The sequence below is a fragment of the Nicotiana tabacum genome, chromosome 17 (assembly GCF_000715075.1).
Source record: "Nicotiana tabacum cultivar K326 chromosome 17, ASM71507v2, whole genome shotgun sequence".
Lineage (NCBI taxonomy): Eukaryota > Viridiplantae > Streptophyta > Magnoliopsida > Solanales > Solanaceae > Nicotiana > Nicotiana tabacum.
In genome coordinates this window covers 1,683,323-1,701,190 of record NC_134096.1, presented here as the reverse complement: position 1 = coordinate 1,701,190, position 17,868 = coordinate 1,683,323, and the positions used below count along the sequence as shown (strand labels likewise).

General features: G+C 39.1%; 2 protein-coding genes across 3 annotated transcripts; both read right to left on the bottom strand.

Moving 5' to 3' along the window:
* Positions 1–8,468: 8,468 nt before the first annotated feature.
* LOC142171484 (uncharacterized) lies at positions 8,469–12,202 on the bottom strand. Its single transcript, XM_075233854.1, has 8 exons — positions 11,699–12,202; positions 11,555–11,588; positions 10,937–11,188; positions 9,889–9,978; positions 9,343–9,408; positions 9,162–9,253; positions 8,810–8,857; positions 8,469–8,726 (listed from the first exon to the last, which is right to left on the bottom strand). The coding sequence occupies exons 1-8, from the start codon at positions 12,067–12,069 to the stop codon at positions 8,606–8,608; spliced, it is 1,074 nt and encodes a 357-aa protein (XP_075089955.1). The 5' UTR covers positions 12,070–12,202; the 3' UTR covers positions 8,469–8,605.
* A 710-nt stretch (positions 12,203–12,912) lies between these two features.
* LOC142161651 (putative protein phosphatase 2C 47) lies at positions 12,913–17,162 on the bottom strand. Of its 2 annotated transcripts, none has more exons than XM_075233852.1 (4): positions 16,912–17,162; positions 14,400–14,573; positions 14,087–14,322; positions 12,913–13,679 (listed from the first exon to the last, which is right to left on the bottom strand). In XM_075233852.1, exons 1-4 carry the CDS (start codon positions 16,990–16,992, stop codon positions 13,109–13,111), a joined length of 1,062 nt encoding a protein of 353 aa, XP_075089953.1. In that variant the 5' UTR covers positions 16,993–17,162; the 3' UTR covers positions 12,913–13,108. The 2 variants fall into 2 exon arrangements, with proteins under 2 accessions (XP_075089953.1, XP_075089954.1); XM_075233853.1 differs by having other exon boundaries at positions 14,400–14,540; positions 16,912–17,157.
* Positions 17,163–17,868: the final 706 nt, after the last annotated feature.

Sequence of the window (17,868 nt, the reverse complement as noted above, 5' to 3'; positions counted from 1 at the left end):
TCAATTCATAGTACAATGAAAAACTTCAATTCAATAATTGCTCAACTTCAGCAATTTTGACTGAAGTTTTTATTTTGTAATTGCTGAACTTCAGCATTCTAGGAGCTGAAGTTTGTTTAGTATCTGCTGAACTTTAGCATTTTAGGAGCTGAAGTTTGTTTAGTATTTGCTGAACTTCAAATCCTAGAGGATGCACTTCAGTTCAATAATTGCTGAATTTCAGCAATCTTGGCTGAAGTTTTTATTTTGTAATTGCTGAACTTCAACGTTCTAGGAGCTAAAGTTTGTTTAGTATCTGCTGAAATTCAACATTTTAGGAGCTGAAATTTGTTTAGTATTTGCTGAACTTCAGCTCCTAGAGGATGCACTTCAGTTCAATAATTGCTAAATTTCAGCAATTTTGGCTGAAGTTTTTATTTTGTAATTGCTGAACTTTAGCATTCTATGAGCTGAAGTTTGTTTAGTATCTGCTGAATTTTAGCATTTTAGGAGCTGAAGTTTGTTTAGTATTTGCTCAACTTCAGCTCCTATAGGATACACTTCAGTGCTTGGGTGTAACGACCCGGGCGATCATTTTGAGAATTATAACCCCGATCCCCTAATATCTTCTTTAACCACGTATGTTTCTACTTTTGGGATTTGCCGGAGTGATTGGTTATGGAATTCGGGGAGTTTAGGGACACTTAGTCCCTAGTTGTGAGATTAAGCCTTAGAGTTTGGACCGTAGTCGGAACTGTGTGAAGATGGATCTGGAATAGAATTCCATCGATTCCGTTAGCTACGTTGATTGATTTTAGGGTTAGAAGTGCGCCCGGAATATGTTTTGGAGGTCTGTAGTAGATTTAGGCTTGAATTGGCGAGAGTTAGTTTTTCGGCGATTTCGGCCGATAGTGAAAATTTTGATATCTAGCCCGGAATGAAATTCCAAAAGTGGTTGTAGGTTCATAGTATCATTTGTGACCTGTGTGTAAAATTTGAGGTCATTCGGACTAGATTTGATGTGGTTCAGCGTCGTTTGTAGAATTTGGAAAATTCTAAATTCTTAGGCTTTAATCTGTGCTTAATTCATGATTTTGGTGTTGTTCGATGTAGTTTGAAGGCTCGACTAAGTTCGTATAGTATTATAGGATTGGTTGGTAGGTTTGGTTGAGGTCTCGGGGGCCTCGGGTGTGTTTCGGATGCTTAACGGAATGAAATTGAACTTAGGGAAAAATCTGGTGCCTTTGCTGGTTCTGGTGTTTCGCACTTGCGGAAGGGAGGCCGCAGGTGCGCGAGCTGCAGGTGCGGAGAGAGTGCGAATATTCGGAACTAGTGGGGCTGGTGATGGAGCACAGGTGCGCAAGTTTGACCTCACCTGCGAGCCCGCAGGTGCGACGCATGGGCGCAGGTACGGAGCCTGGCTACCTTAGTGAAATACGCATATGCGCCGATTTGGACCGTAGGTGCGGTATCCGCAGGTGCGAGGAATTACTCGCAGATGCGGACCCAGCTCGGATAAGTGACCTTCGCACCTGTGATGATTTTTTCCGCAGGTGCGTGACCGCAGATGCGGCCCCATGAGCGCAGGTGCGAAAATCGCTAGGTTGAAGAGGCAGATTCGAGGGTTCATTCCTCATTTTTCACCAATTCGAATTTTAGCTCGGGAGAAGGCGATTTTGCAAGGGTTTTGAAGAGGAAATCAGTGGGTAACAATTCATAACTCTAATTCGTGTATATTTCATTAATCCATTATTGTTTTCCTCGTCTAATTATGGAATTTGAGGTTAGAAGTTTGGAAATGGAGGAAAAGGTTCCCCAATTGAAAATCTGAGATTTGAAAGGGAATTTGACGTCGGATTTAGATGATTTTTATTCGAGTGAGCTCGTGAGTGAATGGGTGTTCATAATTTATAATTTTATCCGATTCCGAGACGTGGGCCCGGAGAGACCTTTTGGGCATTTTTTCTAATTTCACGCTTTAGCTTCGAATTAATTAGTTAAATTAGTTACTTGTAGTTATATTTACATTATGCAATTACTTTGAATAGATTAGGGCCATTTGGAGTCGGATACTCGTGGCAAGAACGTGATATCGAGTAGATTTGAGTGGTTCGAGGTAAGTGGCTTACCTAACCTTGTGTTCGGGACTTTCCCCTTAGGATGTTTGATATTAATTGAGGTGTGGGCGCCGTGTGCGTGAGGTGACAAGTATGTACACGGGCTATTATTGCAAATATCTCGGTTCTCCTTTCTAAATCATAAAATGTCTTTCCCTTATTAAATTGCACTAATTCGTTTAATTGTTCAACTTAGACTATAGAAGCATGCTTACGTGTTTTAACTGCCTATCTGACATTCTGTGCGCCATGCTTAGTTAAGTCCCTACTTTCCTTATCCGTATTCTGTATAAACAGTATAACTCGATGCCTTACCTGCCATTTCATCTTGCGTTGCATATTTAAATTGGGACTACAGACGTATTTCGGGAGATCCCCCTTGTCTTGCATATTTATTTTGGGACAACAGACTTATTCCCGGAGATCCCCCAGCACTGCATATTTATTTTGGGACTACAGACGTATTCCGGGAGATCTTCCAGCACTGCATATTTACTTTGGGACTACAGACGTATTCCGGGAGATCTCCCATGTCTTGCATATTTATTTTGGGACTACGAACGTATTCCGGGAGATCCCCCAACACTGCATATTTATTTTGGGACTACGAATGTATTCAGGGAGATCCCCCAGCACTGCATATTTACTTTGGGACTACAGACGTATTCAGGGAGATCCCCCAGCACTACATATTTACTTTGGGACTACAGACGTATTCTGGGAGATCCCCTTGTACTACATATTCATTCGAAACTACGGGACGGTATCCCGGGAGATTCCCCATTGTGTTTACCTTGTTCTGAGCCGAGGGCTCCCTTAACTGTTAAATTTTTGAGAGTTTCTTTAACTGCGTTACTGAGGATATGCTCTATGCCCGTGTGATGGAGTTCGGAGGGTTATGGGACCAATACTTGCCACTTGCTGAGTTTGCTTACAACAACAGTTACCAATCCAGCATTTAGATGGCACTGTATGAGGCTTTGTATGGTAGGCGGTGTCGGTCCCTAGTGGGATGGTTTGAACCGGGCGAGGCTCGATTGTTGGGTACAGATTTGGTCTAGGATGCCCTGGATAAGGTGAAGGTGATTCAGGAGAGACTTCGCACAACCCAATCCAGGTAGAAGAGTTATGCAGACCGGAAGGTTCGTGATTTGGCATTTATGGTTGGTGAGCGGGTATTGCTTCGGGTATCGCCTATGAAGGGCGTCATGAGATTCGGGAAGAAGGGAAAGCTTAGCCCGAGGTTCATTGGTCCTTTTGAGATATTGCGGCGAGTTGGGGATGTTTCTTATGAGCTTGCCTTGCCTCCCAGCCTAGCAGGAGTTCACCCGGTTTTCCACGTGTCTATGATCCGGAAGTATCGCGGTGATCCGACTCATGTATTGGATTTCAGCTCAGTCCAGTTGGACAAGGATCTATCTTATGTCGAGAAGCCAGTAGCCATTTTGGGCAGGCAGGTCAGAAAGTTCAAGTCAAAGAATATTGCTTCAGTAAAGGTCCAGTGGAGGGGTTAGCCGGTCGAGGAGGCGACTTGGGAGACCGAGCAGGATATGCATAGCCAGTACCCTCATCTTTTCACAGTTTCAGGTATGTCTTTATACTCATTCGAGGATGAACGATTGTTTTAAGAGGGGCAGGATGTAACGACCCGGCCGATCATTTTGAGAATTAGAGCCCCGATCCCCTAATATCTGCTTTCCCCATGTTTGTTTCTGCTTTTAGGATTTGCCGGAGTGATTGGTTATGGAATTGGGGGAGTTTTGGGACACTTAGTCCCTAGTTGTGAGATTAAACCTTAGAGTTTGGAACGTAGTCGGAATTGCATGAAGATGGATCCGAAATGGAATTCCGTTGACTCCGTTATCTCCGTTGAGTGATTTTGGGTTAGGAGCGCATCCGGAATGTGTTTTAGAGGTATGTAGTAGATTTAGGCTTGAATTGATGAAAGTTAGTTTTTCAGCGATTTCGGCCGATAGTGGAAATTTTGATATCGAGCTCAGAATAGAATTCCAAAAGTGGTTGTAGGTTTGTAGTGTCATTTGTGACCTGTGTGTAAAATTTGAGGTCATTCGGACTAGATTTGATGTGGTTCGACATCGTTTGTAGAATTTGGAAAATTCTAAATTCTTAGGCTTGAATCCGTGCTTAATTCATGATTTTGGTGTTGTTCGATGGGGTTTGAAGGCTCGACTAAGTTCGTATGGTGTTATAGGATTGGTTGGTAGGTTTGGTTGAGGTCTCGGGAGGCCTCGGGTGTGTTTCAGATGCTTAACAGAATGAAATTGGACTTAGGGAAAAATCTGGTGCCTTTGCTGGTTCTGGTGTTTTGCACCTGCGGAAGGGAGGCCGCAGGTGAGCGAGCCGCAGGTGCGGAGACAGTGCGCAGATGCGGAACTGGTGGGGCTAGTGATGGAGCGCAGGTGCGCAAGTTTGACCGCACATGCGAGCCCGCAGGTGCGAAGCGTGGGCGCAGGTACGGAGCCTGACTGCCTTAGTGAAATGCGCATATGCGTCGATTTGGACCGCAGATATGGCCCCAACCCGGATAACTGACCTTCGCACCTGCGATGATTTTTTCCGTAGGTGAGTGACCGCATGTGGCCCTATGAGCGCAGGTGCGGAAATCGCTGGGTTGAAGAGGCAGATTCGAGGGTTCATTCCTCATTTTTCACCAATTCGAATTTTAGCTCGGGAGAAGGCGATTTTGCAAGGGTTTTGAAGAGAAAATCAGTGGGTAACAATTCTTAACTCTAATTCGTGTATATTTCATTAATCCATTATTGTTTTCCTCGTCTAATTATGGAATTTGAGGGTAGAAGTTTGGAAATGGAGGAAAAGGTTCCCCAATTGAAAATCTGAGATTTGAATGGGAATTTGACGTCGGATTTAGATGGTTTTTGTTCGAGTGAGCTCGTGAGTGAATGAGTGTTAATAATTTGTAATTTTACCCGATTCCGAGACGTGGACTCGGGGAGACTTTTTGGGCGTTTTTCCTAATTTCACGCTTTAGCTTCGAATTAATTAGTTAAATTAGTTACTTGTAGTTATATTTACATTATGCAATTAATTTGAATAGATTCGGGCCATTTGGAGTCGGATACTCGTGGCAAGAACGTGAGATCGAGTTGATTTAAGCGGTTCGAGGTAAGTGGCTTGCCTAACCTTGTGTTGAGGACTTTTTCCTTAGGATGTTTGATATTAATTGAGGTGTGGGCGCCGTGTGTGTGAGGTGACGAGTACGTACATGGGCTATTATTGCAAAAATCCTGTTTCTCCTTTCTAAATCATAAACTGTCTTTCTCTTATTAAATTGCACTAATTCGTTTAATTGTTCAGCTTAGACTAGAGAAGCATGCTTACGTGTTTTAACTGTCTATCTGACATTTTGTGTGCCATGCTTAGTTAAGTCCCTACCTTCCTTATCTGTGTTCTGTATAAACGGTATAACTCGATGCCTTACCTGCCATTTCATCTTGCGTTGCATATTTAAATTGGGACTACAAACGTATTTCGGGAGATCTCCCCTGTCTTGCATATTTATTTTGGGACTACAGACGTATTCCGGGAGATCCCCCAGCACTGCATATTTATTTTGGGACTACAGACATATTTCGGGAGATCCTCACTGTCTTGCATATTTATTTTGGGACTACGGACGTATTCCGAGAGATTCCCCAGCACTGCATATTTATTTTGGGACTACGGACGTATTCTAGGAGATCCCCCAGCACTGCATATTTACTTTGGAACTACAGACGTATTCCGGGAGATCCCCGATCTCCCATCACTGCATATTTACTTTGGGACTACAGACGTATTTCGGGAGATCCCCGTGTACTGCATATTCATTTGGAACTACGGGACGGTATCTCGGGAGATTCCCCATTGTGTTTATCTTGTTCTGAGCCGAGGGCTCCCTTAACTGTTAAATTTTTAAAAAATTCTTTAACTCTGTTACTGTAAATTTTACTTATATCTTTTACTGTTTAATTTATTATATTTACTCCGGTAGGGCCTTGACCTGACCTCGTCACTACTCGACCGAGTTTAGGCTTGACACTTACTGAGTACCATTGTGGTGTACTCATGCTTGCTACTCTCTGCACATGTTTTTCGTGTGCAGATCCAGATGCACCTTATCAGTCGCACTATCAGTGAGCCGGGATAGTTTTGGAGACTTCAAGGTATATCTGCCGCGTCCGCAGACCTCAGAGTCCCCTTCTACTCTTTCCCATGTCCATTATATTCTGTATTTTTCCTTGTTAGACTCTGATGTATAGAGACACTAGATCTTTCCTTCTGTAGTTGTGATTCACGATGTTCCGGATTTTGGGATTTGTTGTGTATTTTTGAATAACTGGTTAAATTTATATTTTTATTTTATTATTACGCAAAATGTTAGGCTTACCTAGTTGTAGAGATTAGGTGCTGTCACGACGTCACACGTAGGAAAAATTGGGTCGTGACATTGGGTCCTTTTGGGTAATATTCCAAGCAGTCAACTTGAACATCCCGTCGTCTATCCTCATACCAGGAAGGAAGGTATCAGTGGGTTAATCAAAACTTTGCCATAGTGGCTTCCCTGACAAATCATCAATTAAACCAAGTTTCTTGAATCCAAGAGTTTCGCTTTATGTGAAGAATAATAATATGAATAATATATCATCTAGAGGAAAGAATAATGTCACCCGAAGAAGAAGAAGGAGGAGGAGGAGGAGAAAGAGGCCTGAAGTTGTTTAAAAAGTAGGTACAAGTTAAATTTTTTTTTAAAAATTGGGTATAGGTTAAATGGGGGCGACCAAATAGGGCGTCCCGTGTAATGTTTATAAAATTTAAAGGGGCTATAGAGGGTAGTTTTCTCAAAAATTTCCGTTAAAGTCTCCAATTTAAAATTTTATGTTTTACTCTTAATTAACTGCTAATAAAATCAATCTGGCCATCCAAGCCACCATTAACAAAATAAAAGTAAAATAAACAGAGAATTTACTAAAACAATAAATAAGTAAAAATACGAAACTGACCTCCACGTTATACAAGGTATAAAAGTATCACACTATTGTCAATAGAGAAGTATCTTTTCCATAATAATTGTTCTAATGTACTGACGTGGCTGAGGAAAAAAAAACTAACGTTGCTTAAAAAATATAAAAGGTACCAGACGATTTCTGGACACACCTGAGCTCGAACTAACTACTTTATGACCCCTCTTTACCATCGAGCTAGGGTAAGCATAATACCGATCGAATCAAAAATTTTGATTTATTCGATTTTGATTTTTCGATCGATTTGTAATTTATAGTTTAAAAAAATTCGATGTTCGGTTCAGTTTTCAGTTAAACCGAAAAATCAAATTATTGCTGCACTAAGTACTACTACCAGAACAACTTCGTTTTTGTTTGTTTATTTTTTTGTCGTCAACATATCTTCTGTCACTTGGTATAATCTTGAAAAATGATTCTGAAATGATGTGCATTCTGAAATGCCCATATTAAGAGACAGTGATGAAATAGGCAACATATTTATCCCATATGATTCTTCCATACAAGAGAAGGTGTGTGGTCTTTCCAAAAGAGAGTATGCATATACAAGCATTTTACATTTAGACAATCAAACAACACTAGCCTAGATAAACAAGCAATAAACCAAAGAAAATTGATCCAATTACATATCAACATATTTCAGAGTAGGGACATATGGTGATGAAAGGACAAGAAGGAAATAGGCTAACGAAGGAGGGGAGATATTGACAGGCGCATACAAAATATTTGCTCCTCTCTTCTGAAATTTATTCCTCGATAGAAACTGCCATGGCTTGAAATCCAAAAATCGAACCGATTAAATCGAACTGAACATAAATAAATCGAACCAAACCGAAATTATTATGGTTTAGTTTTGGTTATTATAATCACAAACCGAAAATCAAATAAATCGAACCGAACTTCTACAAAATCGAACCGAACCGACCGATACCCACTCCTACACTAAGCCGCCTTTCAATTATGTTTCAAGTGGGTTCATTTTGCGCAATATAACAATTTCACATAAGAATATACTATATAAATATATACAGACTTTGGAACTTGTGCACAACCACAAAACCACGACATTAAATTGTAATAGTGAAGAAGGTTACTCACCTTGAAAAATTCGTCTAGTTTCCGAATGACTCTAGATTTTTCTCAAATTTTTATGTCAAGCTTTTATTTAAAAGTTAAAAGTAAACACTGTAATTTATGCTAATTACCGTAATATAGCGCCAAACTTATTCTAGCGCCAAAACTATTCCCTCCAAAAAGAGGGTTTATTCTGAATTTTTATTTTTATTTTTATTGATAATAAATTTTATTTCCAACTGATTTTTGAGTACAAGGGGGTTGCCGACCCATTCAAAATGTGAAAGGGGTATATGTTAAGGGGGTAAACTTTAGAATTTTCATACAATTTAAGTGTTACTGTATTACATCACAGTAAAGGTTCCTTCTTTGATTAACACAACACTGGCTCCCATTCTAGTAGGAGTGTCTTATAAACGCTTGGGGGAACAATGTAGAGAAAGTTGAGTTTTTGAAAGTCACAAGCAACCAATAAATTCCATAGCAAGGCAAGTGAAACACCGCCAAGCAAAAGTACCTGCCGTAGCACGTAAGCAATAAGCATTAGATTCAGTGGAAGAGCGAATTAAAAAATGTACAAAATTTATAAGGTTTACGTACCATAGAGGAGCCCACGGTGTTGAAAGTTCCAAAAAGGGGTAGGGCCACCTTAGAGAAATTCACAATATTAAGTTTAGAGCTCTCATGTAATACGTTTTAAGGAGAAACAATATGTTTTAATTTACGTGAACTTAATTATTTGACTTAGTTTAACAAAAAAATGAAGTTTTTAAAAAGTTTTTTGTCTTAAACATGACATAATATTATATGGTTATAAGTCTTTATCATTTGTGTAGCTGTGAATACTACTTTTTACATGTTATAGTGTCGAAACCCTAAAAAAGAAATAAGTGAAACTACATTTTATTCTTCATGCACAAATACATTTATAGTAGGAATAGTATATTATTACCAAATTAAACCGCAGGCATGGATAAGCCACTGAAAAATGATATAGCAGCAGCTCCACAACACAAAATATGCAAGCCCGGCCCAAGGTAATGGCTGCAAATTAAGTGTACTCAAATGAGCCGGAAATGTTAAAAAAAAGACTCCAAAAACAGAAACTGAACAATGTTATGTGCATGACTTACCAGGCTGTTGAGGAAGGTATCAATCAGAAGGAAAATAATGTTGAGAGAATGCATGCCACCCATTAACTATCAGGCAAACAACAATAAAATGACAGTAAATGTACTCAAAAATAAGGTCCTTAATTAGAGCTAGTGATAGCTGTATCATATATTTTAATAGAATATTTAAGACATGAATAATCAAATAATAAGATTCTTGAAATATAGAACTTGAACAATATCGCGCAACATTTATCATCAATTATATATATATATATATATATATATATATATATTACCATTAAACAACTTTAGCAGCATATAAGATAAAAGAAGTAATGAAGTTCAGATAAACTGAACCTACCCTCATTAGGATCATTAAGGTAAAGCCCCTCTTATTACTTACTATTTATTTATTTTCTTAGTACACAGAGCATTTTTATTCAATTTTAAAGGACAGTAGAAATAAAAAATTGAAAAAAATGAAAGAAATGAAAAGAAACTTGAATATTGAAAAAAAAGAGAGAGGGTAAGTTCACTACTAATTAAGGAAAGAAGCATGTATACCAGGTTTAGTTGAAGATGTGAATTTGAGGAGAAGGGTAGTATAATGAACCAAAAGATGATGTCTGTAAGAATTACTGAACCTGCACAAGTCTGTTCAGGTAATTAAGATAATCACATTAGAATAAAACAAGCAGGACATTTGATGCGTAATGCACAACATATATTATACTGTAGAACACTGGACTTACTTCACCTGACAACAATATATATTGCTACTATGATGATGTTAGCAAAAATTTCTTCTTTTTTTGTATGTAGTACTACAACGCTTGTCCTATTTTTTATTTCATTATTATTATTATTATTTGGAGATCAATTCTAATCGTTATCAAATTTATGTTGAATTGCTCCACATATAGTCCATCCAATTCTTTCTTTTTTTTGTAAGAGAGGAAACCCGCAGCCGCTACAACCTCTATCACAATTAGAGGTGACAAAATGGTTAAAAGAAAATAGTTATTCACCCATATTATCCATCAAAAAATAGGTTTAATAATGAACCGTTTAAAAACGGGTCGAATATGGATAAAGAATCATATTATCCACTTAGAAAATGGTTAACCAAATGGATAACTAATGTGTTTAACTTTTACATTTGTAAAACCTCAAATTGGAGTTCCTCAAGTTTGGAAGATTAGGAATTCTCTCATAAGTGATCATATTTAAGAAGCCATAGATGATATGGATATCCATATTATCCTCGGATAAACCCGTGTTTTTTCCGTCTCAAATACGGGTCAGATCGGATAATTTATCCGTTTTTTAAATTACCCGGTTTGGCCCGCTTATATCCGACCCGACACGCCAGTTTGCCAGCCCCAGTCACAGTCTCTGCCCTTCGGGTGAGCACTCTGTGGTGAGCACTTTGTGCGCATTGGGTAAACATCCCTATGTAATATCCTACAAACCACACATGGGATGTAAACCGCACTAGGCAAGCCCTGTATGCGACAAAAGACATTGAGAGGGGATTTGATACCGGGTCATCCTGGACAACCCCGAAGGGTTATCCATCCAATTCTTGATCAGGGACTAATATTATATTTACCTGATACGAAATTTGTAGCACGTAACTCCAAAAGGTTGCTCGTTGTGGTACTGTGTCTTCATTGTAATATTGGCCTTGCAGCTTGAATATACTCTTGTTGGTCTTTGCCTTGTTGTCAATCTCATGATCAGTCCTTGTATAGACACCATCCTTGGGCAGAGAATTAATGTCTTCAATTACGTCGCCAGGACGTGGAGCTAATTTGTTTGAGTAGTAGCGTACACATCCATATGCAGATATTATGGTTCCAATCTACATTTAAATTTGTTGCAGAGGGCGACAATTAAAAAAGACAATGCAGTTTAAAGTGATCAGACGAAGCAGAGAGCTCTAGACTTAGTTATTCTGAAAATTGCTAATTAATTAAGAGTATTAAGAGGTCTCAGACCAGTGGCGAAGCCTGAAATTTCCTCAAGGGTGTATAGACTTGTAAGAAATAAAAAAATTTCCGACAAATGGTGTTCAATATATGTTATATACATCTAAAATCTATTAATATTTTATTTATATACACGGTGTAATTTTCGTAATATTTCGACAAGCAAAAGGTGGTTTCGCGGACCAATATATAACTGGTGATGGAAATAATCATTGCTTAATTGTCGATATTTTACTTACTGCAAAATAGACGATTAGCAACGTAAAAGTCCACCTACATTCGAATTTTAGGAAAATTATTAGATTTCGGACAGACTAATCAAATCTCATTCCCAATTAGTAAAACACAAATATGGTTCAAAGATACACACGTAAAGAACTTACTCGGTATAATAGACAAAGATGGAGTAGTTGTAAAGGAGGACATCCCAGGTTAAAAATATGCAGAGAACAACTAAAGATATAAAACGTGTAGCCAAGAGCCAAGCAGGGTGAATCCCACGCCAACAACTACTTGACAAACTCCCCATCTCCACTGCTGACGACGACGACGACGACGGATGGCAGCCCTGCAGGGGCAAAAGGATCTCTTGACGACCAATAATGTTGTGGTCGTCAATATGATCACCATTAAGTGTTTGGTAACGCTGTTGCTTAATTTTGCAGCAGCATAGCACGTAAAGAGCGCCAAACATGGCAATTCCTACTATCCCGAAACAAATAAAATCATACCACTGTATCAAAATTCCTGCCATAGCTAGCTGCAGATCGATACGCTAGCTACCCTGGGAATTTTGGAGTGAGCTCTGCAGCCACCTAATTATATCTATAGCCATCGCAAAATTTAAAATATTTTTAGTTGCTAATAAGGGAGAAGGAAGACTATCTGGTGGTACAGTAGCATGTTTCATGTAGCTTCGTACGACTGGTAGCTTTGACCCGCCGTTTGACAGCAAATTAAACTTTAGCTTCCTTTAATGCCCTTTTCTTTAATAAACCCTGATGTATTCCTTTTCTTGTTACTTTTTTTCAAACTAAACGCTAGTATAAATCAATTTATATTACTCTTTAATCTTTTTATGGTATGTCATGATGCTATTACGTCGAACAAAGTCGTAAAGCCCAAGGGATATGTAATTAGAAAGAGGAAACTGTGCTGCAATAGCATTTGTGTGCGCACCTCCGATATTGAGGAGTACATGGGAAATACAAGTAAGACGACGACAACAACAACAACTCACACCTTACCCCTACCATGAGGTTGCTTACCATCAGAGCAACCCCTCTTGTCCGAAAATACAAGTAAGAATTAAGAAGAAAAACTAAGGTCTCGTCAAAAGAATATGAGAAATGAAGAACACTTGGGAGTCGCCTGCAGCAGATGTATAAGCTAAATTCATGAGTCATGACCAACAACGACTATTTTCTCTCCCTCACTCCCTCTCTTTTTCTGAGGGACATCTTCATGTCGGAAATTGAAGGGGAAACACACACACACGCGCACACATATATATATATATGCATCTTGAAAAGAAAAGGGAAAGTTAATTTATGACGATGTGTATGTTGAACGGACCACAACTTAAATGCTTCAATGGTGAATTTGCTAATTGAAAATTAGTTGTTATATACAGCTAATAAAATGAGATACATGTTCCATACAACAAAGAGCACCAAACTGAGCCCATTCTCTTTGCCAACCAATTATATGACAGAAAACCCACCCAAAAACAGATGGAAGAAAGAAAAAACATCCACAAAGGTTGGCTTTTATCCCTGCAGAATCATCTAAACTCAACGGCTTCCACTGTTGTCCAACCAACTCTGTAAGCTGCACAAGGCTTCTGCAGAGAAGCTGCAGCATCTTAATCGCCTCTGTCGTGACTGTGATGGTTCAGAATGATCAACGGAAGTAAAGCAAGCAATTACCACAGTAAGATTGTCGAAAGTACTGAGCCGCAGGGCCTCCATGACAAGATCCTTGGCACACTGTTCAGGATCATCATGCCGTCTCAGACCACGACGCACAAGATTAACCGCTTGTTGACTTGACATAACATCCCAGATCCCATCACAACCAATTATAAGGAATTCATCGTCCTCGCTCAAGATAATCTGTCGGAATTCAGGCTCCGCTATCAGAGGAGAGGCAGAGCCACATGGCAGCTTCATGTCCCAGTCCCCCAAGGCCCTAGTCACTGATAGGACACCATTGAGATAGCCATCGTCAATAAATCCGCCCAACTCTTCGACACGCCTTCTCTCTGATGCATAATTCGGTCTATGGTCTTGAGACATATTAATTGCCTCTCCCTTATGGCAAAGAACTGCTCGGCAGTCTCCCACATTTGCCACCATTAGAAGCCTAGAAGAGGACAGAGTAGCAGTTTAGTTAACAAGAATACAGTAAAAAATCGCAGGTTCCAAAAATTCATAGAATAGAATCAAATCCTATGGTCCTCCCTAGCTCCCTGCAATTTCTCAAGTTCTATAGTCATCTGTGGTTCGATACTTGGCAAAGCAATTCTGCGGAACTCAAAAATAAAGACAGGTTGACTCTCATCCATCAAACAGCATCCTCAACTAAGGAATGAATAACTTATATTACCCGCTTAAAGAACTGAACACCGTATGATGCGGTTAGAGTGCCAAGAAATAAGATTGAGTACATAATATGGCTACAAGTGAGACCCAGAGGCAATCATGAACATGACCATTTTTGTACAAAAAGGAGAACCATTTACGTGCAAATACATAATGTTAAAAATTTACCTTCCCAATACCAGAGCTGTCAATGCAGTAGTTCCAGAGGAACTACTCACATTACACTCATCAGCCAAAGCAAGGTCAGCAAGAAGAAACCCTTCTCTTAGAGAATTTTCCACCTCTTTTAAAAATGCGTCATCAACTTCTGATGTCTGAGGGAAATTGGCGTCCTCAAAAAGGAATCTGAGAACATGTTTTCTCACATAAGCTGCTGCCTCAGGTCCTCCGTGACCATCAAATACCTACAAGATAGTGAGCACGAATCAGTTAGACAAGCTCCCCAATAACCAACGTATAACGTTCCAAAAGTGAAAATTACCCCATAGAAGGCACAAGGCTGAGGAAACCTGACTAGGGAACCTAGATGTTCGGAAAGATCATCTATCCTTATATGCTCATCTTCCATGAACCTCCGTGGGCCAATATCTGCAAAACTACCTGAACGAATGCTAGGAACAAACTGCAAAATTGTAGTATCTGGGGATTTAAAATCCTGAAAGAAAGAATTGATAGAGACACATCATCTCACAAATGACAAAAGAAGGTTTAATTCCGATCACTAATTATAATGTACATATTTAGCACCAATATTGTTGAACATTGAGAAAAGGTATATCAGCTGAATACACTTAACTTTAAAGGAAGCTCCACAAGTGGAGGGATTCCTCTCTTCCACTCAAAGAATAAAATATTAACTGGTCATAACAGGCTTCACTCTGCACATGATGTGGGCAACTTGACTGTTCGTCCAAGAGGGATGTGGCTGAACAGTATAGCAAACCAGAACATGGACCTCTAGGCTAACACTAGTGTGGATTCTTGTCATTATGAAAATCAAGCTTGGTCCTAAAATACTTCAATCTTGCAATGTCTCTGATATGTTTCAAAGTATATTAACCTTGAGAAGAGCTCAAAATGACATGGCATGGTTCATATGCAAAGGTAAATCTGGAACAGAAAGATGAACACCATAGGAGAACAGACCTAATCCATCTTCCCTACTCTGCAGGTCATCTGTCCCCCCTCCACCCCCCACCCACCCCCAAAAGAAAAACTTACATTACCTTTTGGGTCCAAAGAGACATGTATCAGTAACTCTGTACTCCTGTCCCCAATTGCAATATACACAGTATTCTAAATAAATTTGGTTTTGTGGCCTCAACTGTTCCAGAAAAATCAAAACCACAACATACTTAAATGCTATGACAATCATTGTTGTAAATATCCTACACTTTTCCCCTCCCTCCACCGAAAACATTTCAAGAAGAAAGATGTCAGAAATGAGGAAAAAAGTTGTGAATGCCTAGAGAATGCTGATAAAAAATGAGAAGAAACATGTCCATGCTTGAGAATGCCAAGGCAACCTTTTTCTAGTAGACCAATTGAAAGCCCAAGATTTAACGTTTCGAGTTGACTTCTATCATCACAATGTTGTGAAAATGCAACCTTAAAAAGACACTGATCGAACTAAGAGAACGAGAACAATTTCAAAGAAATAAAGAGAAAAATTGATATCCATGCAAATGAGCTTTACAAACTATATCTGAGCACATTTTACTGTTGCAGAGAGAAGGTAGCTCCACTTTATCGAAGAGTCAAGCTACTTATTGCCTGATTAATATGTTCATTAACACTTAGATACCTTACGAACTGCATTGAAGTGCATCTTTCCCTCTTATTGGGAAGAGGCTCAATAAGTGACCTTTATATAAGGCTAACACTATGGCTTTGCCTAATTAAGCACACAAAATTAGCACTTAAAGGAGCTTCACGGCAATGTTTCAGCACAGATTTCCCTATTGTAGAAGAAAGGCCCAGTAGGCCCCCTTATACAAGAGCCAAGCAACTGCTTTGCCTAATTAGAATACAAGGAGCTTTACAAGCAACATTTTAAAGCATAAATTTCCTCTTTGAACACCAAGAAACATTCTATGCTTTGTGTAGTTGCCATCCTCCAAATGCCACTGGAAGCTTTTCTTAGAGGCACCTTAGATATAATATTAACTATAACTTGGGCAAAAGGCGGAAATTTTTGTGCATAGTGGGAAAAGGCGGAAATTTTTGTGCATAGTGGTTATTGTTATGTTCAGGTTATTTATTGAAGCTAGAATGATTGCCAAAGTTTTTCTGTAGGTATTGTGACATGCTAGACCTTTTTTTGGTTATGACCGAGAAATCCATCTGGGGCCAAACCTTATGACAGCTGCCACCTTCGAAACTCGGGGCCAAACCTTATGATCAACTGCCTTCGAAACTCGGGGATATGGGTCCTCTTCCCTTCTCCACTTAAATACCAAGCTAAGTTCGCATGCCGCAAGGCTCGAACCTATGACCTAAGTCACAACCTTTGCAGACATACCCTAGACTTTTTCTCATGTAATGACTATTATGATACTATGAAAGCTCCAAAATTAGTCATAAATTACTTAACACTTAAAGCCAAGACCTCAATAGGTAAGATGATCAACACTTCACATCGTATCACGCTTAGGAACACTAACTCCTTCCTAAAATCTAATGAAACTCAACAATTAAGCTTAAATAAGTTGAAACGAGCCAAACATGTTTTCCTTTTATTGCTTCCCTGTATAGTTCCGTAACATTCTATAAGCATTTATGAGTTAATAATTCAAAGTCTAGGGTGTTGAATTTTATTCTTTGAGTATCAAATCTTCAATTAAATCTAAAGCACGGGACTTAACACTGAAAAAACATGCTCTTTTCGCTAATTCTTCAAAGATCACAAGATGGGTATCCCAAAAAACGTAAAAAAACACAATTAAAAAGCAAAAGGGGAAAGTAAAGAAGAATGTTAAAAGAGAAAAACGCACCACATCAGAACAGCAGGGGACATCTAAGACCGTGGTGATGGTCTGTTGTACTGGTACAATAACCTCAGCTTCAGCTCCCATCTTTAAAGTCCACAACTTTTGCGATCATAACACAAAAAAACAACTGAATTGGGGCTTCTTCTCGAAACAAAAAGAGAAAATTTTGACCAAATGAAAGTGTGAATTCGAGGAGTTTTGGGTGTTTGTGGAAGTTTTTTGGTGTGTGTGGGGAAACGGCAAATACCAAACTTGGCACAAGTGGGGTTGAACTTGGATATATAAGAAGCGCTGACCGGCGGTGGGTAACCGGCGGTTAAATGTAAAATGTCGTAGAGTAGGTGGACACGTGTATGTTTTGTGGGTACGTCAGAATTTTGGGTATTGGTTCGTTGAGAAAAAAAAAAAAAAAAAAAAAATATTCGTTGAGCAAAACGCATACGCAAATGTAATGGCATGGCCCATTGGGGAAAGGGGATGGAATCAATCAATAAGGAAACTTCGATTGCTGGACACGTGACTGTTTCTTCTACCACTTGTGTGACTTTTTCAAACCGTGCATCCTCATTTCTCTTTTAAGAAAGAAAAAAAATGTAATCAAACGCTGCATTAATTATTAGAGGTTTAATAATATCAACAAAACTTGCATTAGTTATGCTCAAATTCTTTTTTTTTTTTTATTCAACTAACCAAACACTATTGTAAAGATCGAAATCTACCCAGAATATTTAGGGCAAGGTAGCATTGAGGAAAGAGTGAGTCGAGGTCGACCAGGAAGTAGCGAGACTCGTGGTCGAGATGTCAACAATCGTCGAGGTCGAGCACCGCAGATAGAGTTGTAACGACTAGTTTTTAAAATAGAATATTAAAAAGAATATTCTAGTGGATATTCTCTACACTTGTACTATTATGATTTGTTAGGGATATGTCCCGTATAAATAGAAAAAAAAAGATAATGAG

Bases quoted from the DNA above. Each gene is read 5' to 3' on its own strand.
- LOC142161651 (XM_075233852.1), bottom strand. From the start codon at position 16,992: ATGGGAGCTGAAGCTGAGGTTATTGTACCAGTACAACAGACCATCACC. The intron at 14,574-16,911 runs GTGCGTTTTTCT...TCTTTCTTTCAG, and splicing joins TCCCCTGCTGTTCTGATGTG to GATTTTAAATCCCCAGATAC. The intron at 13,680-14,086 runs GTAAATTTTTAA...GTCCTCTTCTAG, and splicing joins ACAGCTCTGGTATTGGGAAG to GCTTCTAATGGTGGCAAATG.
- LOC142171484 (XM_075233854.1), bottom strand. From the start codon at position 12,069: ATGGCAGGAATTTTGATACAGTGGTATGATTTTATTTGTTTCGGGATA. The intron at 11,189-11,554 runs GTAAGTAAAATA...ATTTAAATGTAG, and splicing joins TGCTAATCGTCTATTTTGCA to ATTGGAACCATAATATCTGC. The intron at 9,979-10,936 runs GTAAATATAATA...TTACCTGAACAG, and splicing joins TGCTACAAATTTCGTATCAG to ACTTGTGCAGGTTCAGTAAT.